The sequence below is a fragment of the Xiphophorus hellerii genome, chromosome 15 (assembly GCF_003331165.1).
Source record: "Xiphophorus hellerii strain 12219 chromosome 15, Xiphophorus_hellerii-4.1, whole genome shotgun sequence".
NCBI lineage: Eukaryota > Metazoa > Chordata > Actinopteri > Cyprinodontiformes > Poeciliidae > Xiphophorus > Xiphophorus hellerii.
In genome coordinates this window covers 889,089-912,671 of record NC_045686.1, presented here as the reverse complement: position 1 = coordinate 912,671, position 23,583 = coordinate 889,089, and the positions used below count along the sequence as shown (strand labels likewise).

The following is a 23,583-nucleotide window of genomic DNA, read 5'->3' as shown; positions in this document are numbered from 1 at the left end:
ATGTCTCAAAAGTGTAATGCACATTTTTAAATTGTTTTTTAATGTTTAAAAGTTTGCCTTCAAGTTTTTCAGAACAATTTATTTCTAAAGTGAACTTTATTTTAAAATTTGCACACTTAACATTACATCTGTCAAGCAGTTAAAAAACATTTAAGTATGAAAATAGATTGAAATATTTCTGATACTCAATAAACTGCCCCTAAGACTGAACTGAATGTAGCAGGAAACTCACTTTTGTTTAGTTTTGTCAACACATTTTTCTTTTTGCAGACATTGTTTAAATAAAAGATTAAAGCAGAAAACTGACAATAAGTTGTTTTTTTTGTGTGGAAATAAAAACCTCACAGTTAAATAAATTACGGCGGTGGAGGAGTCATGATGTGGGCTTAAGCCTATAAAAACAGTCACAATCTCTTTCTAAAGGATTTCACAAAATAATGATCCATGGTTTTAAACTCAGTACAAAGAACTGAGTTTAAGACCATCTCATTTATAAAAATTAAAATAAATCAGATGCAGAGTTCAAAGTGAACATGCCTGTGCATGTCTGTAGTTGCTCCCTTTGAAACCTATTTACAGCTTTCGTTTTTACGCAGAGAAACGTATTAAACAAGTGCTGCCTTTCCTATTGTTTGCTCTTCAAACAGGGTGGAGTCGAGCAATTAGCGGTACCTGCCATGGCAGGCTCCAAAACAAACGGAAAAACTTCAAACTCGATCAGATTCAGCCGCATTTTTATGAAAAACAAGCAAGTTTGTGGACAAAAAGCTCAGGTTTTTCTGAAAAAAAAAATGAAATTGGAGTAATGTAGGAGTCCTTAAACATCTAATGTTAAATTTGAGCTGCAATGTGTTTCGGTCTGCAGTGTGTGCTTAGTGACTGCGTGTGTGTGTGTGTGTGTGTGTGCGTGTTTGGGTCCGTATCCATGTGTGTCTCCGTCTTGGAGGCGATCCCGTCCCGCAGGCAGATCCTGCTTCTTACATTTACTTTAGTCTAATGAGGAAGCCAAACGCTCTCCAGCCGCACCAGAGGGAAAGAAGAGGAAGAAGACACAATTTAAACAGTTTTAAATGGATTATGTTTTATATTTTCTCATAATTCATGGGCAAAATTAGCTAAAGATTACAAACATGGAGTTTAGAGAGGTCCATTTCTCTGACGTAGGTGAGTGATTGGTGTGCTTGTACCGATATAATCCACATCAACAGTCCAGTTTATCATTTTAAACTTTTAATTTTACTCAGGTTTGAGCATTTTTGTGCCACGAGTGTTGAAATAATCAACACTCATGATATCAAATTTGCAATGAGGCATAACTAGGATGTTTGGTTAAGGATTTTTAGTAGATATTGTTAGTTTTGCAGAACTGGAAATCACAGCACATGAGCGTATCTATCACACGTTGCATCATATTATTACCAGAAATCATAAAACATGTGAATAATACTCTATTTACTTCTCTTTTTTAACAGTGGAGCATGAACAGATCCAGAAAAGGACATTTACCAACTGGATAAACGCTCAGCTTGCCAAGGTTTGTTGGAAATCGTGATTATTTTTCTGTGTCAAGATCACAAAAACGTTTTCTAGAGAAATCTGCAGAGTTTGTGTTACATTTGAATCCTAAAGTACATATTGGATCTGCGATCCATTGCTGTTTTCTGCATTTGGATTTAAAAAACAGCCTATTTGTTAGTGTGGAGCATGACATCCTGTGTCAGAACAAACCAGTGCATGTCTCCTTGCTGTTCCTGATCCATTGCTAAGCTGAACAAAGCTGCGTTTGGAGCTCGGCTTGCTGACTCACCGGTCAGAGATCAGTGAAGCGACTCCCTTTGGACGGAGACGCCGAGCTGCTGACAGGGAACGGGAGTATTAATAGAGCTTCTGTGGAGCAGAACGGGATGTAATGTGAGCCCAGACCCTTCATAACTACATGTAACACTGACTGAGCTCATGACCTGCAACCTGCTTAGGTTCAGAAACTGGAAGCTGTTTCTGTCGGCAGCTCAACGCTCAGCGCTGAGATCAGACAAAAGGCTGAAAGAACCAGGAAATCTTTATGTTTTAGGGTTTTTGTTGGCCTTCACATTGAAAGTTATGCTTTCACTTTCTCTCCTTCCATGGGGCAACAAATCAGTTTCTGTTCTCCTACACTCTAAAAAGAAATTAGTTGAACCAACTTAACTGAACTGCTTCATTAGTTAACAAGTAATTCAATTAAGTTTAACCAACCTAATTTATTAAGTTGAACCAACTCAATAAATTAATTTTGTCCATTAAGTTGGATAAACTTAATTGAATTACTTGTTTCCAATTGAAACAATTCAATTAAGTCGGTTCTGTTATATTCATTTTTCAGTTTGAAAAACTAAAATAACATGTCAGAACACATTTAAAATTATTAAAATTTTAGTTGTATATTAAGTACAATGTGAGTGATAATGTCATTTTGAACATTTTAGGTTTTTAGTTTGGAACCACTTAAACCAGGAGTGTCCAAACTTTTTGCCAAGTGGGCCAAAATTGTAGACTCCAAAGTCCAAAACCAAACCTAAAACCAAGCAAATAAAGTAGTGGAATATTTATTGCAGATCCGAAACTTGAAAGGTATTTTTACGATGATGTATTAGGGCCATTGCAGATATGAAAAAAGGAGTAAATTTCCTCCAAAAACTCAGAAATTTTCCAGAAAACTTGTAAATTTTCTAAACAAATTTTTAATAGAAAATTTTTGACATTTGAAATTCAGAATTTTTTTTTTTTTTTTTTTTAGAAAATTTATGACATTAATCTAAAAATTTTATTTTTTTCTAGCAAATTTCCTTGTTTTTTCTAGAAATTTTCTGAGATGAGTTTTTTTGGCTAAAATGTAGTCGGTGCAGCAACGTTGGCTTTTCAGAAAAGTCTCTGGATTACAAAAACACAAATGCTTTGTGTTGTACTTTACATTTTCCTGTGCAAGAAAATTATGCTGCTAACAATTTTTACTTTGATTACAAATCAAAAGTCTCCTTTTGCTCCTGAAAGCCAAATTTCTATCATTTCTGAATTGCAGAATCAGTCCAAGGGCCACACTTTGGACACCCCTGACTTAAACATTTCTTTGACTTTCTATAGAATTAAGTCAAAGAGATTTGAATTATTTTTAGAAAAAAAATGATTTGAGTAAAAGAGACGTAAATGTGTCAAGTTAATGAAATAAGTTATAAAAATGTAGTAAATTGAGTTGGTCAGACATTGGATATGAAACTGGCGTTGAAATCAATTGTTTCAAGAAAAGTTGAAGTAAAAAGTTCCTTTAAGTTAATTGAACACAAAAAGTAAGTTGTCATCAGTAAACCATTTTTTAAAATGTAGATTAATGTAAATAAATCCATTAGATGAACAACAGCCCACAGCACTTTTTAGAGTGTATAGTACCTTACGGTGTAGTAGCTTTCACTATTTCCCAGAATGCTTAGCGGCGTGTTTTAGTGTGTTACATTGATGTGACTCTTGTGTTTTATTAAAGCAAAGCTTGAGGATAATGTTCTGTTCACACTAAATGTTTTGAAATTTAGTGTAGACTAAATTTCAGTTTAGTCCACAGTGTCCAACCTCTTTAAATGTTTTAAAGAGGTTGAGCTGAATTTAATAAAATTCATTATCAGATCAGAAATTTTGTTCTTGCAATTTGAAACAATAGTTTAAATTATTTTAACAGAAAATAATCTGTTATTTTAACTTGATATTGTGAGTAAATAATAGAGAAATGTGGCTCTTTAACCAGGTGACGACAGTTTTTTTTTCTTGCATTTTGTGAAATAATTATTTGGTTTAAATTGCAGCATTAAGTTAAAACTCACAATTCAAGATGAATGAACTTAAAAAACAATGTTTAGACAACTTGTCTCTTGTTAAATTGACTTCATGAAGTTTAATTTCTGAGTTAAAACCAAAACAATTTTCTTGTTGACTTTAGTTGCATTTTCAAGGCAGCAGGTGGACTTTCATTTTCAAGTTAAGCCACCTTCCAGTGTTTTACAGTGTAAGCTGAAAGTTCACTTCTTACTGGTCCAGCATGTTTTTATTTAACGCTTTCAGAGATGTTCACCTTCCTACGTGTCGGACTTATTTTCGGACCTCAGCGATGGTTCACGGCTTCTGGACCTGTTGGAAGTGATGAGCGGTCAGTCGATGGTGAGGAATGACTCCAAATGCCTCCAAAATACAACATGAGTTCAGAGCTAATGCTACAAGAAAATGTGCTAAAATGTGCTGAAGCTGCTAATTTGTTTTTCCAGAAAAGACAAAGAGGTCGAGGAGTTTTCCAGCAGAGGGCCAACGTTGAGGCGGCTCTGGACTTTCTCAAGAAAAAATCTGTAAGTTTATTAAAATTTTATTTCACAAAAACATTGCAACACAACAATTCAGAGAAGTGACTGAGGGTGTTAGCAAAACACATGTGCAGGGGCGTGTCTAGATTTCTTTTCTGTCTGGGACCTGGCAGCGGATGAACTGTAGAAAGGTGGCACAATGAAATTGTCAGGAAGCGGTGTGGTGTTGGTGGTGAGGCAGAGGCAGCGGACCCAGGTATGATGAATAGATGATGTTTTAATGAGAAAACTTAGTCCAGACAACGAGCAGCAGGCACACGGAAACACTGACGACACAGAACTAACATTGACGACGACTAGACTGGACATTGACGAAACATAGACGAGGACCCGACGAGGAACAAGGAACACAGGTGGAGTTAAATACACGGGAGGGTAATCACAGAACGAGACACACCTGGGAACAATCAAGGGGAGGACAGGACAACGAAGAGACTCAAGGACACAAAAAACTCTAACTAAACACGGAAAAACACAGATCCTGACAGTACCCCCCCCTCAAGGGCGGCTACCAGACGCCCAAAAAAAAAAACCACAACAAGGGTGGGCGGAGGGGCGCCGGATGGGGGGCCAGAGTCCAGAAAAAACAAAAACACAACAAGGGTGGGCGGAGGGGCGCTGGACGGGGGGCCAGAGTCCAGAAAAACAAAAAACAACCCACCATCGTGGGCGGAAACACAAGAAGGGCCAAGAGTCCAAAAACAAACAAAAAACTACCCACAGGGTGGGCGGAGGCAAAGGAGGCAGGAACCACGGAGGTGGTCCGGCGGTCGTCCGCGGCGGCGGGAACCACGGAGGCGGTCCGGCGGCCGTCCGCGGCGCTGGAGGCGGGAACCACGGAGGCGGTCCGGCGGCCGTCCGCGGCGCTGGAGGCGGGAACCACGGAGGCGGTCCGGCGGCCGTCCGCGGCGCTGGAGGCGGGAACCACGGAGGCGGTCCGGCGGCCGTCCGCGGCGCTGGAGGCGGGAACCACGGAGGCGGTCCGGCGGCCGTCCGCGGCGCTGGAGGCGGGAACCACGGAGGCGGTCCGGCGGCCGTCTGTGGCGGCGGGAACCACGGAGGCGGTCCAGCGGCCGTCCGCGGCGCTGGAGGCGGCGATGATGAGTCCCGGGGGCCGCCCACAGACGGCGACGACGAGCCCCCCGAGGCAGGGTCTCTGGTGGAGCACAGGGGGTCTCAGTGGGAACGCCGGGAGTCTGAGTCGGAACACTGGGAGTCTTATGAGGAACGCAGGGGGTCTTGGTCGTCGGGGTCTCGGAAGGAACGTAGAGGGTCTCGGGAGTCGGTGTCTCGGAGGGAACGTAGAGGGTCTCGGGAGTCGGGGTCTCGGAAGGAACGCAGAGGGTCAGGGTCTCAGGAGGAACGCTGGGGGTCTCGGTCTCAGGAGGAACACTGGGGGTCTCGGTCTCAGGAGGAACGCAGAAGGTCAGGGTCGGAACGCAGGGAGTCTCTGAAGGAACGCAGGGAATCTGAGTCGGAACGCAGGGAGTCTCGGAAGGAACGCTGGGGGTCTGGGTCTCGGAAGGAACACTGGGAGTCAGGGTCTCAGGAGGAACGCTGGAGGTCAGGGTCTCAGGAGGAACGCTGGAGGTCAGGGTCTCAGGAGGAACGCTGGAGGTCAGGGTCTCAGGAGGAACGCTGGAGGTCAGGGTCTCAGGAGGAACACTGGGAGTCTCGGTAGGAACACAGGGAGTCTCTGGAGGAACACAGGGAGTCTGAGTCGGAGCGCTGGGGGTCTGGGTCTCGGAAGGAACACTGGGAGTCTCGGAAGGAACGCCGGCTGGAACGCCGGCTGATTCGGCCTCGGGTGCGCCGGCTGGAACGCCGGCTGATTCGGCCTCGGGTGCGCCGGCTGGAACGCCGGCTGACTCGGCCTCGGGTGCGCCGGAGCGAAGCCTTGGAACCGGCCGCGGAGGCGAGCCGCAGCGAAGCCTTGGAACCGGCCGCGGAGGCGAGCCGCAGCGAAGCCTTGGAACCGGCCGCGGGGGCGAGCCGCAGCGAAGCCTTGGAACCGGCCGCGGGGGCGAGCCGGAGCGAAGCCTGGGAAACGGCTGCGGGTCCGGAAAGCGACGAGGGGCCGGGTGCACCGGCGGCTCACGTCGTTGTCTCCGAGCGGGCAGCGGAGGTGGCGGCTCCGGAAAGCGACGAGGGGCCGGGTGCACCGGCGGCTCACGTCGCTGTCTCCGATATGGCAGCGGAGGTGACGGATCCGGAAGGCGACGAGGGGCCGGGTCCACCGGCGGCTCACGTCGCTGTCTCCGGGCTGACCGTGGAGGTGGCGGCTCCGGAAAGCGACGAGGGACCGGGTCTGCCGGCGGCTCACGTCGCTGTCTCCGAGCGGGCAGCGGAGGTGGCGGCTCCGGAAAGCGACGAGGGGCCGGCTCCACCGGCGGCTCAGGTCGCTGGCTTCCCGGACGGAGGTATCGACGGGGGCCATATCCGGGGGGTGCCAACACCAGTCTTGTCCCCCGGAATAGCTCCCGCTGCAGGTCGGCGAGGGCTTCAGCCAGCTCCCTGTCCTCCCTGCCGGACCTCCGCCTCGGGCCGCTCTGCCCTTTAGGAGGTAACCTCCTGAATGCTGGGTCCATGTTAGCCGCCTCACCGATCGGTATGGTCGGGTCCTTCTGTCAGGAAGCGGTGTGGTGTTGGTGGTGAGGCAGAGGCAGCGGACCCAGGTATGATGAATAGATGATGTTTTAATGAGAAAACTTAGTCCAGACAACGAGCAGCAGGCACACGGAAACACTGACGACACAGAACTAACATTGACGACGACTAGACTGGACATTGACGAAACATAGACGAGGACCCGACGAGGAACAAGGAACACAGGTGGAGTTAAATACACGGGAGGGTAATCACAGAACGAGACACACCTGGGAACAATCAAGGGGAGGACAGGACAACGAAGAGACTCAAGGACACAAAAAACTCTAACTAAACACGGAAAAACACAGATCCTGACAGAAATTGTAATTTCTTTTAAATGCACTGCAGTTTTAAAATACAATAAACAGTGGGCCAAAATTGGAACAATTATTTACCCAAACAAAAGCAGAGGTAGACTATATGAGATTTCGTTTCTTCATACTGCTCCTATTAATTCAAAACATTTGTTTATGTCAACATGTAATATGTTAATTTTAAATGGTAAAAGAATGAAACATGTGGAGCTTTTTTATCATGTGAAATAGATTTGTTCATTATTATGGCTTAGGGTTAGCGCTTCTTAGCTTAGCATAGCTTAACTGGACAAGGTTTCCCGCAGAAAACTGGCTAAGCCTGGTGGTTGGGTGCTAGGTCATGTTTTTGAGTTAAAAAATGTTTAAAGTTTACAGGAAATTTGAAAATATCACTTGATAATTATGTGTCATGGAAAGATTGGAAGATTATTGGAAGATAGGAAGACCTGAACACCAACTATAAAATCTTTAAAAATGCAAACATTTTAAAAAGACTTAAATAAATAGCAATGCTTAGCCTGGTGGGGTCACAAGTAAAGTCTGGTGGCCCACCAGGCTTATGATACTCTGGGGGAAACTCTGCTGTATACAACTCCATTTTTAGCACCGTTATGCTAACTATATTCAACTAATCAACTAAAAGTCATAATTATTAAACCATTATAGACTATAAATTGTTAACAACTGCTTAATTACTCACTTTCCTCCTTTATTAAGAGTTTTTTTTTGTGCAGTAGACTGGAGCTGCTTTTAAAATTATTACTATTAAACATTATAAACATCGACCTGCCAATGGTCTTCAAAGAGGTTGAAGTTAACCACTTTGAAGATCAATCAATCAATCAAATTTTATTTGTATAGCACATTTCAGCAGCAAGGCATTTCAAAGTGCTGTACATCATTACAAACACAGAAACACAATGCAACATAGAATCAATAATCAAAACACAGCATTAAGTCAGGTTAAATTTGTAATTGATTACGTTTCAAATACAATTCTAAGATGTATTTAAAATAAATTTAAAAAATGCTAATGACATCAAAACGAGCATTTCTGGTATCTACTGACATGGACTGTAGACAAAATGCTAATCTATGTATGTATGATATGAACAAAGTGAGCCAAACTGATTTCAACCACATAAACTTCAATTTAAGATTAGAAAAAGAAAAATTAACCATCATGCTAAGTAGAATTGTTTTGTGTTCAGATCAAGCTGGTGAACATAAACATCCCAGACATCATAGACGGACGTCCATCCATCATCCTTGGCCTTGTATGGACCATCATCCTCCGCTGTCACGTGAGCATAGCTATATTTTATTGTTTTATGCCATTTATTAATTGGTTTCAAGACTTTTTTCCAACTTTTACATGTTTCAGATTGAGGAGTTGGCCAGTGCGTTATCCTTTAGCTCCCGTCATTCCTCCCTGGACTCTGTGTCGAGCCTGGACTCCTGGTCCGGCAGCCCGGTCCCGGCCAGTCCGGTCCCTGCTGGGCGGATATCACCTCTGCACAGGCGCTTCCGTGTTTCTGCCAAAAAGGCCCTGCTCATGTGGGTCAGAGACCAATGCAAAAAGTAGGTTTAACACAAACACACACTTTTATTTTGTTTTGGGTGTTAGTTTCTGTCTCTTTTGCTAGTTTATTCAGCAGGGGAAACAAGATAAGAAGTTTAAATAATTTGGACTATTATGTCATCAAATACGGACTTTCTAATGCCTCCAGTAATTATATTTGGTCAGTTGTAATTCTACGTGTTATACTGTGAATTTAAAGGTCAAGGATGCTCTTAAAGGGCCGGTTGTGACAGAATGTATTGATAAAACCCATTAACAAACTGTTAAAATATTAATAATATTGCATTCAGTAAGTACTTAAAATGAAGTATTTACTTCATTTTAAGAAGGTTGTTCACATTGATCAATCCCTCCAGGATTTTGTTATTGTTTATGTGATTTTTTGCAATCAAAATCAGGGTTTCTCAAATGTATTTTATGAATTTGGCAGTATTTGTTCTTATGTATGACTGTAAATGCACATTTTTGTTGCTCATTATATCAATCACAGAGTATAACTTGAAACCAAGTAAGGCTGAAGAAACAGCATTGTAGCAGAACAGAGCCAGCCCAAGGCATTGCAAATTTAGCAGTTGTTTAGGGCCTCCGCACCACCAGGGGGCCCCCAAGAGGACCAAGCTAGAATGATAAAAAAATATATTTTTCAATAAATGGGATTGATTAATGCAATCTAAATGCTATTGTACATGCAAAAATTAGTTCCATATTACTTTCATAGTTGGTACATAAATAGTAGGTTGATCTCTTTTTGTTATTGTTTGGTGCTACTGTTTAATACAATTTTTGGAGCTGGCAGCTGAAGGAGGAACAGCTTGTCCTGCTCTCTCCCGTCTTTGCTGATAACTTTGCCTGAGCTATTTTTAAAGTGACAGTTTTTATAGTTATATTCACATTTTCAACATCATAACTGGATTACTACAAACCTAAAGACTGGAGGATTTTCTTACTTTTATTTTTACCTTACTTTTCTTCATCTCTGTGCTAAAGCTCTATTAATTAATGATTTCATCACTGAGCATGACATCGATGTTATGTTTCTGACAGAAACATGGTTGAATGATAATAATGAATCGATCGTACTAATTGAATCTGCGCCTCCTAACTACAATTTCTTCAGTGAGAATAGAAAACACAAAAAAGGAGGAGGCGTGGCTTCAATATTTAAGAATACCATAAATTGTAGTAAAATCTCTTTGGGTCACTTCACCTCTTTTGAGTATCTTGGAATTGAGGTTAAAGGCCACAAACGAACTTTGACAGTAACTCTATACAAAACTCCAACTTTTGTGGAAAATTTCTTTACTGACTTGAATGAACTTCTATCTCTCATATGTATTGATTATGATTGTTTAATAATTGTTGGTGATTTCAACATTCATGTTGACAACCCCCAAGACAGAGGGGCAAAAAAGCTCGCTAATATTTTAGAGACTTTTGGTCTAACACAACATGTCAAACAAGCAACACACACTCAAGGACACACACTGGACCTGGTTATCAGTAAGGGTGTGAATATTTCCAATGTCTCTGTAACTGATGTCGCCTGTCGCATCACTTCCTGTTATCTTTGAAAGTTCTTTATCTTTTAACCCACTTGGACAAACAGCAACCATCACAAAACGTTCTCTCACTGAAAACACAGCAGAAACTTTTAATCTAATCTACTCTTCTTCCTCACCCTTAGGCTGTAATGATGTAGATAAGTTGGTAAATGATTTTCAGTCTAAAGTCTCAGATATTATTGGTTCCATTGCCCCAATTAAAATGAAGGTTGTGTCTGGTAGGAAGAAATCTCCATGGAGAAATGCACAAACAGTTAGATCTGCAAGACAACTCTGCCGTAGGTTCCCCAGAACCAGAACCAAACGAGGAGAAGCAGCTTTCAGCATCTATGCACCACAAATTTGGAACAAGCTTCCAGAAAACTGTAAAACAGCTGAAACACTGAGTTCTTTTAAATCTCAACTGAAAACCCACCTGTTTAGAATTGTATTTAATATGTAATCAATTACAAATTTATTGATGTAACTTGACTTAATGATTGATTCTATGTTGCATTGTGGTTCTGTGTTTGTAATGATGTAAAGCACTTTGAAATGCCTTGCTGCTGAAATGTGCTATACAAATAAAATTTGATTGATTGATTGATTGAATTAAACTTTCTATCTGGTTTACTGTAAATTTAGTGTTTATCAGCTGATGTTACATTCAAATAGTTAAAATATTATGGCTTTTTTTTTAGTTTCCTACTCCTGTAAGGTTAAAATAAGCAGCGATAATTACACCAGTACAATGTAAGCTAATTAAATAATTATGCTAATGATAGCTTAGGAATGACGATGTTCAGTTGTTGGTATGGGGGCCCCCGAATGAAAATATCCTTAGGGTCCCAAAAAGGCTTGTACCGGCCCTGTAGAAGAAGTAAGAAATGCTGCCACCTTCAGGAGGGAGTTAAAAATCACTTAAACCCAATGGATTTGGCTACTTTCGCAAAACAAATGTGCAATGAACTCAAAATTATGCATTAGTGCGAGAAAATGCGGGTGCCTGTTGATTTTGGGTGAATTTCCATAATCGTAAAATTGTGAAAAACTGATTTACGGCTGTGACTCTGCGCAGGGTTCACTGCGCTGTCAATGTGAAAGACTTTAAGTCCAGCTGGAGAAGTGGGGAGGCCTTCCTGGCTATCCTCTGCTCGCTCCGACCAGAACTGGTGGATCTTTCACGGGTCCAGACCCGAAGCAACCAGGAGAACCTGGAGGAAGCGTTTCACCTGGCTGAGAGGGAACTCCACATTCCTCGCCTCCTGGAGCCCCAAGGTACGGCTGGATCAATGATGCTTTAGTAACACATTAAAAAACTAACTAGACTGCAAAAACACAAAAACCTACCAAGTATTTTTATGTAGTTTCTACTGAAAATGTATGAGTTCACTTGAAATAGGACAAAATTAACTCAAAAGTAACATTTCAGTAACATATATAGAGGCGTGTTTAAGTTAATAATTTCTTAATATCGATAAGAAATTAACTTATCAATATAAGTTAATAAAATAGATTTTATTAATAAATTCAATATTTTATTAGCACAATTGTAAAATTATGTAAAATATTCTAGAAAAAACTATGAAATTGCAACATTTTTTTGTAGACATTTTCTAAGCTTAATCTCAAAATTTCTAAATTTTTTATCGATGATTTTTGACTTTACAAACTCAGATATTTCAAAGTTGTTGTTTGTTTATTTTTTTCATTCTGATGTCAAGCTAAAAATTTGGGACTTTTCAAAGTTTCTCAAAAATTTCTTAGATTAAGCTCAGTTTTTTGGTGGATGTTTACTCCTTGTTTTCTATCTACAATGGCTGTGACATGGTGTCATAAAAAGTGCTTTGTAATGACAAAAAGTAATTTATTGTGGTTTAATTTGCCACTGAATTGCAGAGAGTTGGTTAATAGGCAGTAATTGGATTGGATTGAGCTGGCAGCTGAAGGAGGAACAGCTTGTCCTGCTCTCTCCCGTCTTTGCTGATAACTTTGCCTGAGCTACTTTTAAAGTGACAGTTTTTATAGTTATATTCACATTTTCAACATCATAACTGGATTACTACAAACCTAAAGACTGGAGGATTTTCTTACTTTTATTTTTACCTTACTTTTCTTCATCTCCAAGTTGAACCAGGACAAAATGCCTCCGGCCGACCCCAAGGACATTAGCAGTATTATACAACGACTTCAGTCTATAGAAATGAAGATCAAACAGCTGGAGGTGAACTTTGAAATCAACGCTAACTGTGGAAATCAGACAACTCTTCCTCAAATCAACGGAGAGGCTGTACGCCTCGCATCAAGCAGCTCACCCTGGAACGCTCTGGGTGCCAAGCCGAAGCAAAAGTCTTACACTGCAGATCCGATGAGACGACTGACAGGGAGAACCCCTCACCTGGACGAATCAGCGTGGCCGGCTCTGAGCCTAAACCCACCTTCAACCTCAACACCTGCTCCACCAAAGAAAAACAAACAAGCAGCTGCAACCAAAACGGTTCCACCGACCCCGCTCCCAAGGACAGAGCGACCAGCCCGGGCCTCAAAACATTCTGACTCTGTGGGAATCCCACTGAAAAACAGATTTTCTGTACTCCAGCCTGAGCCTCTGAGTGAAACCTCGCTTTCAAACATCAACAATGAGGCAAGACCATCACATCCACCCCCCAAAGCTCCAAAGGACAAAGCGGCTACCAGGAAAACGAAAGGTATGCCAAGAGTGCTTATTGTTGGAGATGAGGCAGTAAATGGAATCAGTCACGTTTGTAATCCCAAGAAAACGAGAGTGATTTCGTTTCCTGGTGACACTGTATCTGATTTAACTCGTAAAGTTCTTTCGCTGACCGCTGATCAGCCAGATATTGAGTCTTTAGTTGTGCATGTTGGAGCCAACGATGTGGCAAAGCAGAAATCTGAGATTCTGAAAAAGGACTTTAATATTCTTCTGAACACTATGGGAAAGTTAAAAATGAAGTTATTTCTCAGTGGTCCAATTCCATCACCTCAATGGGGAGACGAAAAACACTCCAGGCTGGACATGATAAACAAATGGCTGATTAAAAGCTGCTCTGCCAGCTCAGTGACCTTCATCGATAACCTCTGGATCTATTGGCAGCGCTTTCACCTTTTTGGAAGAGGCGGATGCAATCTTAATAAACATGGGATAAAGCTGCTCACTGCAAATCTTTTCCACTTTATCAACAAGGACAGCAACGTGATCATCGCTTCAGAAGAACAGGCTCAAGGATTTCTGACTAGGAAGAAACCGTCGGCTTATCAGGAACAAACAGTTTCAAAAGCAGCTGATACGACATCGACTGGAGACGGAGCGACTGGTTCCCTTCCTCCTTCTCCCCCCCCTCTCTGCTCACCCACTCATTCACAGGATTCACAAGATACACATGGAGAAATGTCTTCTGGACCGGAGTTTCTTAAATTTACAGATGGAATGAATCAACAGGTTGTACTTGGGACGTCTCTTCTTAGCGCTCACGTAGCAGACCTCACTTCATTTAAGCCACCTGACTCTAACTTCCCAGAGGATCCATCACTCTGTGTTTCTGAGGTCTGAGGCCGGGGTCCAGACTTTATCTTTACACCCTTCTTGCTCCAGAATGTGTCTGGCCCCCCGGCACTGCAGAACAGGACATTACCTGTCCGGATAACTACAAGAAAATTTACAAGAAACAGAAACATGAAATACAGGGGATCTAATTCAAACCTCAGACTGTTCCCCTGCCTAAAGGAACCTCAGACTGAAGATTTCTTGGCCTCCAAGTCACTTAAACTCTTTTAAATCCCAGATCTCTCTGTGCTAAAGCTCTATTAATTAATGATTTCATCACTGAGCATAATATCCATGTTATGTTTCTGACAGAAACATGGTTGAATGATAATAATGAATCGATCGTACTAATTGAATCTGCGCCTCCTAACTACAATTTCTTCAGTGAGAATAGAAAACACAAAAAAGGAGGAGGCGTGGCTTCAATATTTAAGAATACCATAAATTGTAGTAAAATCTCTTTGGGTCACTTCACCTCTTTTGAGTATCTTGGAATTGAGGTTAAAGGCCACAAACGAACTTTGACAGTAACTCTATACAAAACTCCAACTTTTGTGGAAAATTTCTTTACTGACTTGAATGAACTTCTATCTCTCATATGTATTGATTATGATTGTTTAATAATTGTTGGTGATTTCAACATTCATGTTGACAACCCCCAAGACAGAGGGGCAAAAAAGCTCGCTAATATTTTAGAGACTTTTGGTCTAACACAACATGTCAAACAAGCAACACACACTCAAGGACACACACTGGACCTGGTTATCAGTAAGGGTGTGAATATTTCCAATGTCTCTGTAAATGATGTCGCCTGTCGCATCACTTCCTGTTATCTTTGAAAGTTCTTTATCTTTTAACCCACTTGGACAAACAGCAACCATCACAAAACGTTCTCTCACTGAAAACACAGCAGAAACTTTTAATCTAATCTACTCTTCTTCCTCACCCTTAGGCTGTAATGATGTAGATAAGTTGGTAAATGATTTTCAGTCTAAAGTCTCAGATATTATTGGTTCCATTGCCCCAATTAAAATGAAGGTTGTGTCTGGTAAAAAGAAATCTCCATGGAGAAATACACAAACAGTTAGATCTGCAAGACAACTCTGCCGTAGGGCAGAACGAAAATGGCGTAAAACTCAACTCCACGTTCATTGTGACATCTATAAAGAAAGACTACGTAACTATCATTTAACACTAAAACATGCAAGAGAGGCTTTCTTTGCAGATGTGATAAACAAAAACATTAACAATGCTCGAGCTTTATTTGCAACAGTTGACAGAATCACAAACCCTCCTGTGACGTTACCGCCTGAATTCCAATGTATTGCCGCCTGCAACCAGTTTTCCAGCTTCTTTTCAGAGAAAATTCAAAAAATGACATGTTTGTTCACAGACTCTAGTGCAGAAACAACTACAAACGCCACACCAGCAAAAGGTAAGTTCGAATTTATTTGTGACCAGCAGCGGGGGGGGGCAGACAGGTGGACGGAGCATCCACTGGGGTCGATGGGTGGACAGGCAGGCGAGCGCGTTGAGCGAGGGGGGGGGGGGGAATCCAGCAACGAAGGCGGACGGACAGGAAACGGAGCCAGGCAGGAGACGGGGAACGGCTGTGAGCAGGAGCCGGACGAGAGGCCAAACCAGACCCTCTTATAGACCAGAAACGAGGATTACTTCGGAACGAGGACTTTTTGACCAGGAACAGGAACTCACTGGAAGCGTAGAACCATCTGGCAGCGCTATCAGGATCCGGCTTCTATAAAAACGCTCCTCCTGATGAATAGATGAGCTCCAGCTGGCCGCTCCTGTCCGACACGCCCTGCAGGAGAGAGGGTAGGAGACAACACACATTCACAGCACCGCTTCGTGGACATGACAGTACCCTCCCCCTTAATGGACGCCTCTTGGCGGACAACTAGAGGTAGGAGCAGACGACCTCTCGAAGGAAGAGATGAGATCAGGGTCCAAAATAAAGGAACGGGGAATCCAGGACCGATGTTCCGGTCCATACCCCTCCCAGTCCACCAGATATTGACGGCCCCGCCCACGAGGGCGGACCGCCAGGATGCGTCGGACAGAAAAGGCAGGATGGCCATCCACTAGCCGGGAGGGTGGAGGGGGGTCCGGTGGAGGGCACAAGGGACTGGAATGAACAGGCTTGATCTGAGAAACATGAAAAACCGGGTGAACCCGGAGGTGAGAAGGGAGTTTGAGGCGCACTGTAGAGGGGCTCATGACCGAAATGATGGTAAAAGGGCCAAGGAACCTAGGAGAGAGTTTCTTAGAGGTGGACTTAAGGGGAAAATCCTTCGAAGAGAGCCAAACCTCTTGGCCAGGGGTGTACTGGGGAGCCGGCATACGTCGTCTGTCAGCTATCCTTTTATTCTGAAAGGAGGTGCGTTGCAGGGCAGCCTTAGTTTGCCCCCACACTCTCTGACACCTTCTGAGGTGGGTTTTAACAGAAGGGGTGGCTGATTCTGGAAAAGAGGACGGTAGGAGAGGTGGCTGGTAGCCAATAGAGGCTTCAAACGGGGAAAAGCCTGTAGCGGCCGAGACATGCGTGTTGTGCGCATACTCCACCCAAGGTAGGTGGGTGCTCCAAGAACCAGGATTAGATGCACAAACACAACGCAGGGTATTCTCCAGCTCCTGATTAAGTCTCTCACATTGTCCGTTGGTCTGGGGGTGGAAGCCAGAAGATAGACAGGGCTTGGCCCCTAGCGTGGAGCAAAAATCCTTCCACACATGTGAGACAAACTGAGGCCCTCTGTCGGAGACAATCTCAGATGGGATGCCGTGCAGGCGGAAGACATGCTGTAAAAGGAGTCTGGCTGTCTCGGGGGCCGACGGGAGCTTGGCCAATGCCACTAGGTGGCATGCCTTGGAGAACCTGTCAATGATGGTGAGAATGACTGATTTATTATGGGAGGAGGGAAGACCAGTGATGAAGTCCAGGGCAATGTGAGACCAGGGACGTGAAGGGACTTCGAGAGGCTGGAGCAGGCCGGCAGGAGGGCGGTAGGACGATTTACCCCTAGCACAGGCGCTGCAGGCCCTGACATATTCCTGCACATCCTGGTTAAGGGATGGCCACCAAAAATAGCGTCGGAGGAGTCCAATAGTGCGGCTAACCCCAGAGTGACAGGAGAACCTCGATGCGTGACCCCAATGGATCACTTGACACCGCATGGAGGTGGGGACAAAGGTTCGATTGGGGGGACCTCCTCCAGGGTCCGGTTCACCTGCTAGGGCTGCTTTGAGGGAACTCTCCAGCTCCCATGTGATGGAACCGACCGTACAGGTGGGCGGGAGGACACTCTTGGAGGAGTCATCCAAGCTGTCAGGGGAATGCTGTCTGGAGAGGGCGTCTGGTTTAGAATTTTTGGACCCAGGGCGGTATGTGATTGTCAGGTTAAAACGGGAAAAGAACAGCGTCCAGCGGGCCTGTCTAGGGTTCAGGCGCTTAGCAGACTGCAGGTAGGCTAAGTTTTTATGGTCTGTCCAGACCAGGATGGGCTGCTCTGTGCCTTCAAGCCAGTGTCGCCATTCCTCCAAAGCCAATTTGATGGCTAGGAGCTCCTTGTCGCCAATGTTATAATTGCGTTCGGGAGGAGTGAAACGTTTAGAGAAAAAGGCGCATGGGTGAAGCTTATTATCGAGGTGAGACCGTTGGGACAGAACGGCCCCTACCCCGGTGTCGGATGCATCCACCTCTAATATGAACTGAGTAGATGGGTCTGGGTGAATCAGAATGGGTGCGTTAACAAACCTCTTCTTGAGCTCTGAGAAGGCCCGGTCAGCTTCTTGGGTCCAGGAAAAAGGTCTCTTGATAGAGGTAAGAGCCGTGAGGGGGGCGGCCACCAAACTGAAGCCTCTGATGAACCGCCTGTAGAAGTTCGAGAAACCTAGGAAGCGCTGCAGCTGCTTCCTGGAAGTTGGAACTGGCCACTCCTGGACAGCCTGGGTCTTCTCAGGGCTGGGCCTCACCTGTCCTCCCTCAAACACAAAACCCAGGAAGGTCAAGGATGGTTTATGAAACTCACATTTCTCTGCTTTCACAAACAGGTTATTCTCCAGTAAACGTTGAAGAACCTTCCTTACGTGGGTCCGGTGTTCGGTGAGACTGTTGGAGAAGATTAGAATGTCATCCAAATAGACAAACACAAAAACATTCAAGTAATCCCGAAGGACATCATTTACTAGGGCCTGGAAAACTGCTGGAGCGTTGCAAAGTCCAAAAGGCATAACCAAGTATTCAAAATGTCCAATGTGGGTCTTGAAAGCAGTCTTCCATTCGTCTCCCTCTCTTATTCGCACTAAGTGGTAAGCATTGCGCAGATCTAATTTGGAGAAAATGGTGGCCCTTTGGACCGACTCAAAGGATGAAGAGATGAGAGGGAGAGAGTATTTGTTCTTGACGGTAATTTGATTAAGCCCCCGATAATCAATGCAGGGACGGAGTGACTTGTCTTTCTTTTGGACAAAGAAAAACCCCGCCCCCATGGGAGAAGAGGAGGGACGGATTATGCCTGCGGAAACAGACTCAGAAATGTATCTCTCCATGGCTTCATGTTCAGGTCTTGACAGATTGTAAAGTCTGCCTGAAGGCAGGGGGGCTCCAGGGAGCAATTCAATTGCACAATCATAAGGGCGGTGTGCAGGGAGAGATAGAGCTAGTGCCTTATTGAAAACTCTCTTAAGATCATGATACTCGGTGGGAACCGATGATAAGTCTGGGGGTTCAGGTTCTGCAGTAGGGCTGGGGGGCCCCCTAGGGACGGCAGATTGTAAACAGCAACTATGACAGTGTTCGCTCCACGACTCAATGAGACCATTAGACCAGTTAATGTGCGGGTTGTGAGTCTGTAACCAAGGGTAACCAAGAACCAGGGGGGCGGACTCGGTCGGAAACACAAAAAAAGAAATCTGTTCATGGTGATTTCCTGAAACCACTAACAGAGAGTGGGTCAGTGCGGCAGGTTATGGTAGTTAATGGACCTCCGTCCAATGCCGACACTGGAATGGGGGCAGAGAGAGTGTGGACCGGGATGTCATACTCCTTAACAACCTCTGGACTGATTAAGTTTTGCTCGGCCCCTGAATCAATAAATGCTAGTATGGGATGCGTCTCTCGACGGATACAAAGAAGGGAAGGGATACTCACATGAGGTTTGGTGGTGAGTTTGCCCGCCAGTACCCCCACGCTTACTGACGGGCCCCGGCTTTTGGGCGAACAGGGCAGTTGGCGATGAAGTGGGCGGGAACCCCGCAGTACAAGCAGCATCCGGCGTCTCTCCGCCGTTGACGCTCCTCGGGAGTGAGCCGGGCCCGACCAATCTCCATAGGTTCAGGCGGTGGTAATGGGGACGAAGGGGAACTCGGGGTCGGAGATGTGACTCTGGGAACCTCGGTCCTAGACGGGACTGCGGAGGTCCCGGATCGTTGTCTGGACCTCTCCCGTATACGGTTATCAATCCGGACTGCTAGATTGATTAGCTCCTCGAGAGTCTTAGATTCGTCACGGTAAGAAAGTTCATCTTTCATCCTCTCGGAGAGAGCGTTGCGGAAAGCCCCTTTAAGAGCCGCACTGTTCCACCCCGTCTCAGCAGCCAGAATGTGGAACTCCACTACGAGTTCAGAGACAGGCCGGTTACCCTGTCGTAGCTCCCAAAGTCTCTTGCTAGCGTCCTCCCTACTGGCTGCCATATCAAAAACCTGCTTGAAGGACTCAATAAAGTCATCATATGAGTAACGATGCACGCTTGACTCGTTAATTATCGCCTCAGCCCATTTCAGGGCCTTGCCTCTTAAAAGACCAACGACATATGAAATCTTACTGGCGTCATCGCGGAAGGATTGAGGCGATCGGCCAAAAACCAGAGCACACTGGAGCAGGAAACCCCTGCACTTACCCTGCTCCCCGGAAAACGGCTCCGGCGGAGGGGAAATAACCTCACGGAAGCTGGGTGAAGGGGAGGTAGTGACGGGAGCAGGCGAGGCGGCGGGAGTACCGGTTCCTGCGGCAGACAGCTTGATCTTAGCACTTATCTCCTTCAGCTGCTGCGACAGTTCGGAAAGGCTCTGCGTTAGCTCAGACTGCTGCTGCTGCATAGCCTGAAGCGCGTTGTTATGGCGGCCTAACAGAACTCCTTGCTCTGTTACTGCAGTTCGTAGTTGCGCTGCAGAGTCAACATGGCCAGATGGTTCTGACATGTTTGTTCACAGACTCTAGTGCAGAAACAACTACAAACGCCACACCAGCAAAAGGTAAGTTCGAATTTATTTGTGACCAGCAGCGGGGGGGGGCAGACAGGTGGACGGAGCATCCACTGGGGTCGATGGGTGGACAGGCAGGCGAGCGCGTTGAGCGAGGGGGGGGGGGGGAATCCAGCAACGAAGGCGGACGGACAGGAAACGGAGCCAGGCAGGAGACGGGGAACGGCTGTGAGCAGGAGCCGGACGAGAGGCCAAACCAGACCCTCTTATAGACCAGAAACGAGGATTACTTCGGAACGAGGACTTTTTGACCAGGAACAGGAACTCACTGGAAGCGTAGAACCATCTGGCAGCGCTATCAGGATCCGGCTTCTATAAAAACGCTCCTCCTGATGAATAGATGAGCTCCAGCTGGCCGCTCCTGTCCGACACGCCCTGCAGGAGAGAGGGTAGGAGACAACACACATTCACAGCACCGCTTCGTGGACATGACAAAAAATCAGAGGATTAATCTGAACATCCACTATAAAGTCAGTACCAGTGCTGAGCCCAAACAAAACAAATACAGGAAAAATGACCCAATTTCAACTACTTAATTATAAAACCCTACAGGAAATTATAAGTCAACTAAGCTCCAGTTCCTGCTGTCTGGATGTCCTAGATCTATAACTCTAGAACATTTCTTTAAGAAAGTCCTGCCTGTTATTGCTGCTGATCTGATCCAAATAGTAACTCATGGCTCTCATCAGGCGTTTTCCCCCAGGCTCTGAAAACAGCAGTAATCAAACCACTGATAAAAAAGAACAATCTGGACAAATCACTACTGCAGAATTACAGGCCGACCTCTGACCTCTGACCTCCCATTCATCAGCAAAGTTATTGAAAAAGCTGTGTAAACAATTAACTAGCTTCCTAACTATAACCAACCGCTTTGACTCCTTCCAGTCTGGTTTTCGTGCTCACCACAGCACAGAGACCGCCCTGGTAAAAGTGTTCAATGACATCCATATAAATACGGACTGTGGGAGAACCACAGTGCTGGTTCTGTTGGACCTCAGTGTTGACCACGACATATTACTGAATCGACTGGAGAGTTGGGTCGGACTCTCCGGTCCAGTGCTTAACTGGTTTGAATCCTACATAAAGAACAGGGATTTCTTTGTTTTAGTTGAAAACTTTTCGTCAAAGAGGTCAAAGGTCACATGTGGGGTACCCCAAGGTTCAATCCTAGGGCCCCTTTTATTCAATATTTATATGCTCCCACTAGCTCAGGTTATAACAGGAAATAATATTAGCTACCATAACTATGCAGATGACACACAGCTCTACATTACGATGTCACCAGGTGACTCAGAGCCCATCCAATCACTGAACAGATGCTTAGAACAGATAAATGTGTGGATGTGCCAAAACTTTCTCCAGTTGAACAGAAACAAAACTGACGTTATTATTTTTGGTCCTAAAGAGGAATGATCTAGAGTTATAGATCTAGAGTTACAGATCTAGAGTTATAGATCTAGAGTCAATGAACAGCTTCAGTTATTACAACTGAAAACCAGCGATCAGCCCGAGACCTGGGAGTAGTGATGGACTCTGACCTGAACCTCCAGAGCCACATAAAGACAGTTACAAAGTCGGCCTTCTATCACCTGAAGAACATTTCCAGGATTAAAGGACTAATGTCTCAGCCAGATCTAGAGAAACTCGTCCATGCGTTCATCTTCAGTCGTATTGATTATTGCAACAGCGTCTTCACAGGTCTGTCCAACAAATCAATCAAACAGCTGCAGCTGATCCAGAATGCTGCTGCTGGCATTCTCACTAAAACCAGGAAGATAGAGCACATAACACCAGTTTTAAAGTCCCTCCACTGGCTCCCTGTAGCTCAAAGAATAGACTTTAAAATACTGTTGTTAGTTTATAAATCACTGAACAGCTTAGCACCACAATACATTAAAGATCTGTTGTTGTTGTATCAACCTTCCAGACCTCTCAGGTTCTGGTTCTGGTTCTGCTCTGCATCCCCAGAACCAGAACCAAATGAGGAGAAGCAGCTTTCAGCATCTATGCACCACAAATCTGGAACAAACTTCCAGAAAACTGTAAAACAGCTGAAACACTGAGTTCTTTTAAATCTCAACTAAAAACCCACCTGTTTAGGATTGTATTTGAAATGTAATCAATTACAAATTTATTGATGTAACTTGACTTAATGATTGATTCTATATTGCATTGTGTTTCTGTGTTTGTAATGATGTAAAGCACTTTGAAATGCCTGCTGCTGAAATGTGCTATACAAATAAAATTTGATTGATTGATTGATTAATTACATGGTTTATTTCTGCGATTTAAAGTTAAATGTTTCTAATTTTATATCTTATTGTTTGCATATCCTGTCCCTCATTTCTCCACATTTCAAAAACAATGTTTTAAAGTAACAAAGTTACATTAATGATGATGGATCTTTTCAGATGTTGACGTTAAAGATCCGGATGAGAAGTCCATTATGACGTATGTGGCCCAGTTTCTGCAGTACTCCAATGATCTGCCATCGCCTGATGATCATCTGCAGGTAAATATTAGAACCTCTTTCATTCAGCTTGTCCGCCTTATTGAATTAAAAATATATATTTTAGATTTGGAGTTTGTACTTTTGCCCTGTTTTATCATTTTACCCATTAAATATCTTGAAATGTCAAGAAATGTCCACTAATCTGATTGGTGCGAGAATTTTTATGATTTTCTTTTTGTAGCCAATCAGAACAGATTAAATTAGTTAAATAGTCGCTGTTCTGTATTATTAGTTGATAAATTTTAAGAAAGTTGTCAGTTCTTTCTCTCTGACCTTTCAGCTCATTTTCTCTTCCCTCTGACTCTGTCTTTCTCTGAACTGGTGGTGGTGTAGCTGTTTCCTTTGGAGCAGCCTTCAGTTTTCTACCCTGAGAATTTGCATGCTCACTTCGCTCCAGCAGCTGCTATTTCACCATTACACCCGGTACATCTTTTTTTCTGCATTTGTCTACTCATTTCACAGGTTATTTGGATGTATTCTTAAAGAAAACATAAGCAATATTGGGTTTATTTTGTCAGAAAATCTTTGTTATTCAGCTGCATTTGTGATTGTGCAGCAGAAACACTGCAATTCTCATAACTTGAAGTATAAAATTGCAGGTGTCACCAAGCGAGCGAGCGCAGGATGTGACTCGTTGGCTGCAGCAGGCCTGTAAGGAGCTTTCAGAAACATGGACAGCTACAGAGTTATCAAATTATGCACAAAAATATCAGGTAAGGCAATGCACCAAAACTTCTAGAATGTTTTAATGTTATATTTTATAGT

At 44.1% G+C, this 23,583-nt stretch overlaps 1 protein-coding gene across 12 annotated transcripts in view; it reads left to right on the top strand.

Moving 5' to 3' along the window:
* Positions 1 to 23,583, top strand: part of syne2a (spectrin repeat containing, nuclear envelope 2a) — a 141,450-nt gene that overhangs the window by 1,490 nt on the left and 116,377 nt on the right. For 10 of the 12 annotated variants that reach the window (XM_032585364.1, XM_032585368.1, XM_032585366.1 and 7 more), the window contains 9 exons: positions 1,473 to 1,534; positions 4,087 to 4,182; positions 4,287 to 4,364; positions 8,554 to 8,646; positions 8,727 to 8,923; positions 11,544 to 11,743; positions 22,718 to 22,818; positions 23,152 to 23,241; positions 23,418 to 23,531. In XM_032585364.1, coding sequence (XP_032441255.1) covers positions 1,473 to 1,534; positions 4,087 to 4,182; positions 4,287 to 4,364; positions 8,554 to 8,646; positions 8,727 to 8,923; positions 11,544 to 11,743; positions 22,718 to 22,818; positions 23,152 to 23,241; positions 23,418 to 23,531 — 1,031 coding nt within the window. Of the gene's footprint in view, positions 1 to 998; positions 1,165 to 1,472; positions 1,535 to 4,086; positions 4,183 to 4,286; positions 4,365 to 8,553; positions 8,647 to 8,726; positions 8,924 to 11,543; positions 11,744 to 22,717; positions 22,819 to 23,151; positions 23,242 to 23,417; positions 23,532 to 23,583 lie in introns of those variants that run through there. The other 2 variants (XM_032585370.1, XM_032585371.1) reach the window with 2 other exon arrangements.